Raw genomic sequence first — 12,341 nt, 5'->3', positions numbered from 1 at the left:
TAAACTGTTAGGTCATTATTACTGCACGACAATAGAGGGAAGCCTTACTTAGGTTCACCTTGGAGGTTAATTTTCTGAAAACATAGCTTATTTAAAACTTTATACAGATTTTTAATGCTTAAAAAAATCTAGAAATCATGGCACATAATTTAATCTGTGAAAATGCAGTTGCCTTTTAACATTAAGTGAATATTGTTTCTTTACATTATCTTTAAGAGGCTTATGAGTTGCTCCTAAAAAAAAAAATCCCTGTCTCACTTCTGTCATTTCTCACAAAGCAACAGTTAAACGACTATGGCTTCCTGGCCATCCTGACCAACCTGGGTAAATTCCCTACATATTACATATACAGAACATCAGCAAATTGCAAAGGATCTGAGACTGGCAGAAGTGCATTTCCATTTGTAATTCAAGTGACCAATTGACAGCACAATTCATGGGCTCCTCGCACCTTGAGTCAGCTATAAAAAGTAGATCATAGCTGTCCATGAGGCTATGTAATACTCCTGTATGCTTACGTACGCTCTGTGTTTATGTCCGATTGTCTAAGCAGCACCAAGAGAAGGGCTCCTACTGTATTCTGACAGGGTCAGAGTGGCTCTGGTCTGTGTTCCATTTTACCATGCCGATTAAATTTGCTCAACAGACGCTCTTATCTAGAGTGATTTTTGTAGCTTACATTTAAACACGTTATCCATTTATACAGCTGGATATTTACTGAGGCAATCTGGGTTAAGTATCTAGCCCAAGGGTATAATGGCAACGCCCCACTGGGGAGCTGAAACGGCAACCATTGCAGCTGCAAGCTCTGCTCCAAACCACTACACTGTACTGCCGCCATCTTCCATGCAGGAAGTGGCCCCGGTGCTTGCTCTACTCAGCAGTATCTGAGCTGGGAGAGAAGCACAGAGGTGGCAAAACATGCTTCTTTTTCCCTCCAAACAATGGCTACTGATTTCCCGCACCTCCTGCAGCGTGTAGTGCGGTGCTGCCTCTGTGCCTTTGGGTGTAAATGCAGGGCGTATCAGCCAGAACAAACCTCACTCCGGTGCACACACCAGTCCCTGTCTCTGCTTTTGGCACACCCCTGGGCAAAGTTTCCCCACCCCTAATTCACACACACACACACCCCCCGGCCCACAGCTACCCAGAAACACCAGCCTACAGCCAGATGACCATTTGAGCATGATAGTCACCCAGCGACAGTGATCAGGGAATCATGAGGAGAGGAAACCTCTTTTGTATCTCTACACAATGTATTTCTTTCATAAAAGCTTGAGGCTTGGAAGGATTAAAACAGGGAGGAAGAGAAAGTGTAAAGATATCAAGCTAATCGATCAGCTAATCGAGTTTGTGTCTCCACATGCTAAAACGGTTAAATTGCTGCTCCCATATCTCAGATCCAGAGGACTGTACTCTGAGTCTGAGTAGACACCCCCCCTCCCCCCCATTTCCTTTAATAAAGTCTCCCCGGCTTTGACAAGTTTGCTCTTCTGTCTGTGAGTACATCTGAGCCCACGGCTGAAATTAAAGAAATGCAGCCACCAAGGAGGCATCACAAACTGCGCAGATCGAAAAAATACCATGAGACGCAACCTTTTTTACTTATTTACTAACAAACATTCCCATAAGGAAACCCTCGACAAAAAAAAAAATCCATTTTTAAATAAATGTGGAGGAAACAACAGGCTTTGAATAATACCCAAGGAGAAAAGCAGCACTGCTGTTGACTCAAAAGGCTTCATAAAGTTGCTTTGTTGGGCGGGAAGTTATGCTGTTCTCCTTCTTGCTCAAGCTCCCGTACGTTACTATAGCTGAAATTTGTATCTGTCTCTGTTCCCTGGTCTCCAGATGAATTAATATCTGGAGTAAATCCTACACCAAAATCTGATTAGCTCATTTATTTGTGTCAGCTGCATGCCTTATCAGCTATTTGTACATCAGAGAGGGAAAAATGTGCAACTGTGCTTCTGTTATTTATTATTATAAATAGGTATAATAAATTAGGTGGGGTTCCAACCTCACTGCCTTCAGTGCTGCGAGCAGACAGGGTTCATTCATTTTGTCCGCTGTGGAACATATTCATTTGACTGCATCTCCGATATTGCAGGTATTCCTTCAATCAGGTTCAATTAAACTCTGTTTTTATGAGCTGTAAACAAACCCACATCAGACACAGTTAAGTAAGTGGATATCGGCTGCTGTTGGGTGGTCCTTTGCATAACTGATCACCAGCTTGTTAATTAATTAACAGCCCTGCACTTTTTTTTTTTATTAGTCTGAAGGTAAATTCTCTGCCTCTCTCATTTATACAATATTAGCCACAAACAAGCAAATAAATGTATACATTTCTCTCTCTCTCTCCCTCACACACACACACACACACCAGTGTATATTCTTTTTTTCTCTGAATTGGCATTCCTACAGTAGACTCCTGTCAGGCACTCACCTTCCACGTCAGGGCTCAGATAGTTGCGGACCTCTGTAAGGATGAAGTTGATGTCGTCCTCCATGGGGATGGGGTGGGCGGTGACATTGGTGGGCGTGTCTGTCGTTCCGGCAATGGTCATCTTCTCCCAGGGCAGGAAGAAGATGACCCGTCCGTCACTGGTGGCCGGGTCCAGGAGCCCCATGTTATCAGGGCTGGGTGAGGGGGGGGGCGAGAGGGGCGTGTTACCCAGAGCTCCTGCGTTAGCGTTTCGCTCTTCAGAGAAGGCTTGAGCAGGGTGACCAAGCAGCTGCCCATAATCAGACTCCTGTCAGCGCCACGTCCGGGAGATTAATTCCGCTAATTTCGATTCCTGCGTTAGCCCCGCAGCCCACAGTGTTGCTAACAGACGCACGCCGGTCTCAAACGCATGCACCTGGCGCTGACTCAGTTTAACACTGAGAGAGGGGACCGCGGCGGACTATGGGTACCCCCCCCCCCCCCCCCGCACGTGTGAACACATATATCAAAGCGAGATGTGGACAAAGGTAACAGAAGATGGCTGTGTGGAGCAGCACTGGGGGACGGCGTTTACACTAGCAGGCAGGGAATATTCAACTGAGTAGCTCAATCAGAATTTATCCAGACCAATCGGTGCACGAGGCTGTCCGCTCTTCAGCCCTTCACTCAAGGCCCTAATTACCTCACTGATTTTGTGACTTACTTAATTGAACTGATTTAACCCATCCCTGGCTCTTTGGAGGCTATGGATAAAACAGAGACCCACAGATCAACTCAACCTCAGCAGATTCAACCTCCATCTGTGGCTCTTTTCATCCATCTGAGCAAAAGTGCTGTTTAGGTGTCCTTTTTTTAAGGTTCCAATTCAGCCAAACACACTGCAATGTATTCATATGAATCAATTAATGAATTTATAAGCTATACTTATGATGTCAGAGGCAAGACAAAGCAGAAAAGGGGGGGGGGGGCTTTGTTACCTGTAATAGCCCGGAATTACGATGTGTACCCCTGCACTGGGCTGACAGATGTTGGGGTTCTTCTCACTGTCCATCTTCCTCAGCGAGTCGGTGAAGGGTCCCGTGGCATTGATGACACATTTGGCTCTGACGTCAAATTCATTCCCTGTGAAAGAGAGCCACACTGACCGTCTGCTCCGTTTCGTGCCCACTGGCAGCCTGTATTATCAGTTTATTGGTCAGCAACTCTCCCCTAACCCACGGGAGACCTCCCAGCGTGGTAACCGACAGGAAACACGCCTAACTTTCCTCACTGTGTCAGAATGTGGACTGATGTGCTGATGGTTTTTAATGGCAAGAGGAACGGCTGCCGTTAACGTGCTGCCTGAGATTCACTTCCTGTGTCTTTTCAGGGAAGATGATGTCACAACTATCTAAAAGGGTACTCAGCAATGGTTACCTGGAACCACATGTTCTGGGTGTTCACATGTGTTATCTATACCGGCATTAGTACTTATGATCAATGACGATCCCTATGTTTACACACATATTTGTACTTTGATAAATAACTTACAATATGCAAACACTGTCCTTCCATTTGCAGTGAATAAATAGAGGGCAGGTGTAGGCCGCTAAATTTTAGGGCATTCATGAGTAAAGACAGGTGCAATGTGTGGGGCCAAACCCATGTATCTATGGCACTGTGCTGCCAAAGAGCCATCATTAAATGGTAACTGATGTCCATGTGACCTCTCAATAAGAACAGGCATCTTCCTTTGGTTTGGCACTTAAAGCAAATTTTATTTCTGCGTGTGTCCTATATATCATACATACTCCTTTACATGCTGAAATGTGATAGTAATGGGATTGTCTCCAGTTTCCTTTTAAAGGATGTCATGTTCTTGAATTACAGTTGCATAATGTACCTTGCTAGCCAGCCATTACATTTAAAGATAAGGCTGAAGCCACCTCATTTACAAATGGGTGAAAGAAACATTAATGTTTATGCTTTATTATATGACACTGCAAAAAAATGGTACACTGAAACATACAGGTTAACTACATACATTCACAGGATGGAAATAACTTGTGATATTTTAATAAATAAAAATCCATAGGGAGTGACTGGGGACACACAAAGCTGGCCACCATGTTCTGAGTCTGACAGCTTACTCATGCCTGTCCATCATTTTAGGGGAATACCTCTAGATTTCTGTAGCAAATGTCTGTCTTTTATGAAAACGTTTGATTGGGCCAGACCTTTCTGACATCCAGTCAGTGGATTATTCAGACATTTATTTGCCTGATTGTATTTTGTAATTTCATATAGTTTTTAAATTATATATTGTATTTTTACTTGTACACATTTTGCACTTAAGTGTCCTTTACTTTGCGCTGCCTGAATATTTTGTATTTTTGAAAACAGGTTGAATCGATATACATCGTAATGACAAAAAGCTTAATGTGCATAGAAATCAAGCACTTTCAAGAATTTCCGAGATTATTGTGATCACGGACTACCTTTATAATTGATATTGATGTAAAAAAAAGAATCTCTCTTCAGAAGGCACTGTTCTGTCCTTAAAAAACATCAGGGGGCAGTCAAGTACAGAGATCATGGAGTCATGGTTATTCAGGAAATGTTTGAGAACCGTATCTATTCTTTTTTTTTTCCCCTTTCTCCACAGCCGTTCCTGCCCATGACATTTAAAAAGGTAAGTAAGGCCACTAATTCTGCATTACATTGCCACCAGATCTTAAAGACTCTGAAACACCATAAAAGGCTTATAAAATATTAAAGTGGAGCTCCGGATGGTCTGTAGCTGCGTGGAGAGCGGTGCTGATTAGCAGAAATACCAGAGCACTATAAAAAAGCACGCCCCCCCACTGAGGGAGAGAGAGAGAGGAAGTGACAGAGATAGATAGAGAGAGGGAGATAAAGTGAGGAAAGAATTGAAGAGGTAGCCTCTCTCGTTCCATTACCTGTTATTACATCCCTGCAGCGAGCTCCACAGACTCTTTCCTTCCCGGTCTGGGGGTCGGTACTCTTCAGGAGGTGCACCACTTCAGTGTAATTGGCTATGGCAGCCCCGTACCTGGCAGCCGAGAGGGCGATGGCGAGGTTCATTCGAGCGTCGTTGTGCTGTCCTGCAGCGGGGAAGGGGGGGTTGGGGGGGGGGGGGGGGGGTTGGGGGGGGGGCAGGACCGGGGGAGAGGGCGTGAGTCACCCCCAGCCAGTGACTGGTGGTACGGAAGTGTGTCGGAACCGATATGTCACATCTGTCCCTGTCACTTCGCATCAGCGGGGTACGGCCGCGCTGGCTACACACGGGGGAGCCGGGGCGACCCCCCCCTCGTCCGAGCCGGGGGGGCTCCCGACCGAGGGGCCCTCTGTAGTACAAAGAGAGGGGGGTCAAAGTGCTATATTCATTACAGCGGAGGGTAAAAATTTAGTTAACCTCTTCTTCAGTATCCCTGCCACTTACTCACATGCACATGCATACACGCACACACACACACACAAAGGTTACTTAATCTTTCCTCCACAGTGAAGTATTGAGAGTGACAGGACTATGTTTCACCCCTTACTGATAAGATTCTCACCACAGAGCTCAAAATAGGAGTGTGACACAGTGATTGTAGACCCTCACGCTTTTCATGTAACCCCAGCCCCTAAAATAAAATAGCCTGGTAAAATCAAGTTTAATAGGGAGACAGACAGATGTATATATGTACATAAATACTGAGCTACATACAGTATCTTCGGGGTGAAGGTGATGCCACTGCAGACCCTCACTGGTTTAACTCAACCGTTAATTCTACTGAAAAATTGTAGCTACTGCACCTATTTGACAGACAAACCAAGCCAAATTTTAATGCCTTTAGGACAAGGGTAATTAGGAATATTTCAATTCTGTCATCCAGAAAGGGAGATAAAAGCAAACCAGAGGACAGATGACTTCTCTAATTATTCTTAATTTTGAAACCAAAAATGTGCAAAAAAGAAAAATGGGTTTACCCAAACCATGTGTCAGTGAGTGTAGGTGTTACAGCTTAACATACTCATACTGAATTGTTTTAATGAAAGGGAAATATATTGTACGGCGGTTTAAGCATTAATTCTTTTGTCTTAAAATACAAGAAATCTATATTCGGAGACACAAGGCAATACATTTTGTGATTTAAATTAAAGGTTTTAAAAGGTGACAAATGAACAAAGCAAAGTTTCATTAGAAAGTGATTCTTATTAAAGATTTACTGCAGGAGAATCCCAGGTAAAAGAAAAGGGAGGAGATGATTAATCATTGCTAATGCTGCCGACATGAGACTTTCTGTTTATTATTACCAGGGAAAATTCAAGTCTCCGCTCTTGGCTTGCATAGCGTCCCTGCACTGCGGGAAAAAAATGCTCAGCCTGCCTTGAATTTGCACTGAAACCAGGGGCTAGCAAACTGGCACGGTCTAGTTAATGCTATGACATGCTTGAAGCTATTCTACACGCAACCCAGAAAAAGAAAAAAAGATTTAAAGGCCACATTCAGGAATGAATTATGTGCCGGGGCACAAACAGTGCCGAGCTGTGTTAGAGTACATAATCTCAGTTTAGTTTATTCCTGTTCTTTGAATATTAGGTTCGTGATTTTTTTTTTTTTTTTCCTTTTTGTAAGGTCAGAGGACACCCTGGGTCTGTGTCGTGACGGTGGGTTTGGTGACGGGTGCTTGCCCACAACACCTCCGACCCGTGCTCTGCTGATTCACTGCATTAAAGCGGAGACATTCTGACAAAGTCTCCCAAGGAACAGATGGCTGTTATTCTGTGGAGATTTATACTGGACATTAGACCCTGTCTGATCATGGCACCAAGGGGCTTCCCCTGACTCCTGACATATTACCCCCCCCCAGAAGGGTTTATAAGAGCTGTGCTTTCATGCCTGCTCTTAACCCAAACTAAGACATCAATTCAACGATTCCTCAAACAAAGAGAAAACGCACACCCTCGAAACGCAAAAGTCACATGCCGACTCCTGTAATATGTGCTTAGCTTAACCCAGGCCAGCCGAAATGCCATTAAAAGGTTAACTATCAATTATTTAATGAACATTGATTGCAACATTGTGTTTCAGATGTATGTATGGATTACTCAATCTCATCCTCAGCTTGTATGTACAATCAAGAAAAACAACAATCAAAGAAATAACACTGAATAATCATTATTACAATAATCAGTATTCTTGTTTTTATCATTACTTTATTATTACCAGCCTCAGCAAGCTATGGCAATTTAATATTTTATTCCATAATTATTGTGGTGGTTGTTATAATTATTTTAATAGGCATAATTAAGATAAGAATCACTAACATTATTATTATTATTATTTATTATTATTATTACTATCATTATTATTATGTGAATTAGCAGCTCCAGTGAACAATTTAATATCGGAAGTCCCTGGAGGAGGGTGCAGTTTGGCGACGCCCCCCTCCCCTACCTCCACTCCCACCCCACGCCTCCTGGAGGTAGAGAAGCTCAGTGGAGTGAGAGGGGCTCCGTGGCGGCGGCGGGACAAAACGCCGGAAAATGACAGGGACAGTAATGACAATGAATTTCATGTCTCCCGGCCGCGCGCCGGAGATGCTTGGCTGGGCAGACTTGTCCAATTAAATCGTTGCAGGTACAGCGGGAGACGCGGTCATTATCCCTGACGCTTCTGGGAATAGCTCCCCTGGCTAAAGGAGGAGCAACGCGCACATACACAAAAAAAAAAAAAAAAAACGAAGGGGGTCCCGTTTCCTACAAGAATAGGATTTGTTCCATTATTTAAGGATATTATACATTTTTCACACCCTTAATAAAGTAACAAATAGATAATAAAATAAATGCAAGTGCGCTCATAATATCTTTTTTCTCACAAATAAATGAAATTGTGTCAAATGTTGATGCCATGGACCCTGCACAGAACAAAAGCACATGACTTCGGATAATTGCCTGTTTTGATTACATTTATTTACACATTTGCAGAGTACTCTGTGTAACCCCTCTTGCAGAGATTCCACTAGGAGGAAAATTCTCGTAATTTGTTATGAGGCTCAGACACCTCAAAAATAACTTGACTCTTAGCAGAAGCGGCTTTGTACCACCATTTTTTTTCGTCAACTAGTCCCTTGAATTTGAACCATGAATATACAATGACAGTATGGAACTGCAGTCTGCATATTGTGATGGCCAGTCCAGAGCACTAGTTTTGTTTTCACTTAGGTATTTCCTTATAGACTTGGATGTGTGCTTTGTTATTATCATGCTACAATGTCCGTTTTTTACCTAGCTTGAGCCTCTCAGCTGAGAGAACCAGGTTTTATAAGTTTGTTTAGTAAGAACATCCATCTTTCCCTTCATATCACAAAAGCAGCCAAACCAGGAGAAAGGAAACAACCCCAAAGCAAAACAGATCCACCTCCGTATTTTAAAGGTCATGAGATCAAGAAGTCGCCCTTCTGAGAGCAAACATGTTTCTGACGAACATGCAAAGCTCGATTTTTGTTTCAGCTGACCACAAAGCAAGGCCCTTTGTGTCATGAACATGTTAATGCAGGTCATTTCAGATATATTCTGCTTGCTTTGTGGCTTCAGCAATGGGTTCTCACAACTCAGCCATAGGCAGATTAATGTAATGTCGAACATTGTATCCAGAGCATACCAGAATTCTGTGAAGAATAACAATCACCAATCATGGCCCATGGATTTGGTTTTCCTTCCGAAGCCACATCTTGCACAATACACTGAAATACAGTGGTCATGCACCTTCCTCCTTGTAATGTAACTTCTCACTTATGAAGGCTAATAATAATGTAATAATGTTCTTCCTTGTAATGTAATTTCTTGGTCATGAAGGCTACATTGGAAACTGGCAGTTACACTTCATATTTCTATGTGTTATATGCTGCCAGTTATTTCATTCAGCATGTAACCTCCTTTATTAGGTGTGAATAAGATTATCGGTTATTTGTAATATGTACACTTTTTGTACAAAAACAGTTTTGTTTCATCAACGTATAATATGTGTATGTGACCAAGTTACATATTTGGCATGACTCCAAACATAAATGAAGTTAACCCAGAGAGGTCAGACCCCAAAATGTCACTGCATTGCCACTGACTAATTGGAGGAAAGCAAAGATTGCTTCAGAAAAAAATATTTGACTACATTTAACTAAACTACAATCCACAGTTTTCATTTTTTAAAAGTATTGAGACCTGGGAGGAAGTGCTATTTAAACCATGCATTTCAGCATCAAAGAAAAAAAGGAAGGAAAAAAACAGCAACGGCATCGGTGTAACGCCCCTTTCCCACTTACTTATGCTAAATGATTTAAGCTGACAGATCGCTGCTCAGATAGCAGGCGCATTCCCTTGAAAAATATGTTGCCTTTTTGCCATACAAGGGAATCCACATATCAACGAATGCTAAATGAAGTCTGACAGATGGCCTTGAGAAAAAAAAAAAAAAAAACTCTGGGAGTTTGTGGCTGCGGAGAAGACCGTTAGTAAACAGGACATTCTACGTACACCCAGGCTAACCAGCAACATATGCTGTGTTTTCGTGATGCCAACACCGAGCACACGTAGCCTGCAGAAATGATGACCACGGGACCAGCTGGGATTTAATATCCGCTGGCTACTTTCTGTTTTGCATATGTTTGCTGTGGAATGCATCTTCGGAAAATGTAATTTATTGGCTTGTTGGCAAAAGTATGGAGTAGGTACTGAATAAAGAGAACACATTGGTTTTCATGTGGTTATATGTAGATTGTTAGATTGGTTATATGTAGACTGTTTTGACCGGTTCACTCTGTTGTCTGCTTTGTTGACTATCTTTTCCTGGGGTCATACAAATCTTCCAGCTTTCCCCCAATCGGCTCTGGGTTTTCAGATTTTTTTCATTTCGTCTGATAAGGTAATACTTCAACACTTTGTGAAAATTTAAACGCAAAAATAGTCTGTAATTTTCACTGATCAATTAATTTGTGAATCAATTGTAATGCATATTGGTTTAATATGTGTATCCATTGATTTGCAAGTGTATGTGCTGATTTCATTGGCATTTGTTTGCTGGTGCATTCATTGACTTAATCTGACAAATCTGTACCATTTCTTTTTGTGTTGTGGCTCTGGAAAGGCTTTGTCCTTGAAAATGGCACTGAACACCAGGTACTTGCCCCTTGTAGTGACTCTGTACCCAGAAAATGACAGACTTTCCCAAAAAGACAATCTCCTGTTGCTGCCCTTGGGTTTTGGTTGTCATGCTGACCCTCCTTTCTCAGAGTGGCACGGAAACGACCCCTCACAATGGTCCTGAACTTCCTGACAATGAATGCCAAAACTGGCATGTTGATATGGCAGTCATCTGACTTTTAGATGCCACTGACCTTTGCCTGAAATGTGTTAACAGCTCAGACTATAATCATGATGGATTCTACTAATGTACTGCGTTTATAGGGAGTTGAGTATTACACAGGCATACACAAGTAAATGACGGCTCTGTAAAGTTGCAGGAACTTCTTTAACATTCAGAAAGTAGTAACTTGACATTAAAATGCATTCATTGAAATTAATTTTTAGTTAATTAGTAGGTGTGAATACATTTGAACTCATTTGCTTGTACATGCTGGTATTTATAAAACACATGCTTAGTGCAATTTTGGTGATATTAAAACTGAACTTTTTGTTATTTTGCACATTTATTTATGATACATTAACCACAATGTATCTGTCTACACGTAGACTTACCATCATAGTAGACAATAGCCCCAACCAGTTTGTCTTTCTTCAGCATGGGGAAAAGCTCCAGGGCCTTTGTCTTGCTGAGGACATAGCTGCTCTTTAGGCACTGGCCCCCAGCCACCAAGTCGTACATCTTTATACCAACCCAGTAGTAAGGAAGCTGCCACCACCTAACAAATTAGTAAAAAAGGTATGAATTATTGTTTGCCTTGATGGAAAATGCACAGTGATATGACACAGTTTTGTTTTGTCTATAGCTGCCTGCACCACAGGGTTATAAAATCAAAGGATCCATGGAGAGAAAAGTTGGGCTTCCGAGCGGCTCAGTAGTTAAGGCGTTTGTCCTGAATGCAAGCCTATGGTCAGGTTTTGTGATGATGACTGTGACAGCTCGTTCTTTAGCTACACTGTAGCTAACAGATTATTACACTAAAAGATCAACGCTTCCCTTGCACACTGTAGAACATTCACAGATTCTGCTGAATGTAATATTCACTAAAGTGATTCGATTCAGATAGTTAGTGATTTTGGTGTAACATGAGCTATGGCTGACTGTGTCATTTCATACTCAATTCCTCTAGCTGGAAGACTGGATAAGATCTGTGCTGATCCCACTGTACCGTCATTCCTCCCTTACAGAAAACTAGTTTTTTAAGTAGTTTAAAAAAAACTGTTTTAAAGTTGAGGCTAATGATTAAGGCGACTGTCTTCTCTCATAAGCGTATCACTCACTAACAGCTGTGAGCACATGTGAGTGTGCGTCTGTGAAAGACCGGCATACGGGCTGATGGGTTAGAAAGACTCCCGTTACAGCGCCCCGTAAGCCACTCAAGGTTTTCTGCAGCCATCAATAATGAGACACACCTGTACACTGTTTTAAATACCAGAAAGGATCGTAAATGTCATGCATAATTAAAGCTCATGATAAAAGGTGGCATCACGCAAATGAAGCCCTGCAGTTTGCACAGGGTTTAGGGAGTACAGGGGGGTGGGGGTGTGATTTGGCAGAGAGGAAAGTTGGACCACGCCACACTTTACCCTCACCTTCACTGGGCTTCACAGCTTGGCATGATATTCAAAAGGTTTAATGAGATTTAGCTGAACTTCTCTTTTTTTTTTTTCCTCAAAAGGTTTTAAGCACGTCATGGCTAAGCCC

General features: G+C 42.4%; 1 protein-coding gene across 1 annotated transcript in view; it reads right to left on the bottom strand.

The window, feature by feature from the left end:
- gpd2 (glycerol-3-phosphate dehydrogenase 2 (mitochondrial)) overlaps window positions 1-12,341 on the bottom strand; it is a 36,150-nt gene that overhangs the window by 10,116 nt on the left and 13,693 nt on the right. The window contains exons 7-10 of the mRNA XM_036544940.1: window positions 11,192-11,355; window positions 5,389-5,553; window positions 3,427-3,571; window positions 2,450-2,643 (exon numbers count right to left, since the gene is read on the bottom strand). Of these exons, the coding sequence (XP_036400833.1) occupies window positions 2,450-2,643; window positions 3,427-3,571; window positions 5,389-5,553; window positions 11,192-11,355 (668 nt within the window). The remainder of the gene's footprint in view (window positions 1-2,449; window positions 2,644-3,426; window positions 3,572-5,388; window positions 5,554-11,191; window positions 11,356-12,341) is intronic.

The sequence above is a fragment of the Megalops cyprinoides genome, chromosome 14, assembly GCF_013368585.1.
Source record: "Megalops cyprinoides isolate fMegCyp1 chromosome 14, fMegCyp1.pri, whole genome shotgun sequence".
Lineage (NCBI taxonomy): Eukaryota > Metazoa > Chordata > Actinopteri > Elopiformes > Megalopidae > Megalops > Megalops cyprinoides.
This window is presented reverse-complemented; position numbering and strand designations above follow the sequence as displayed.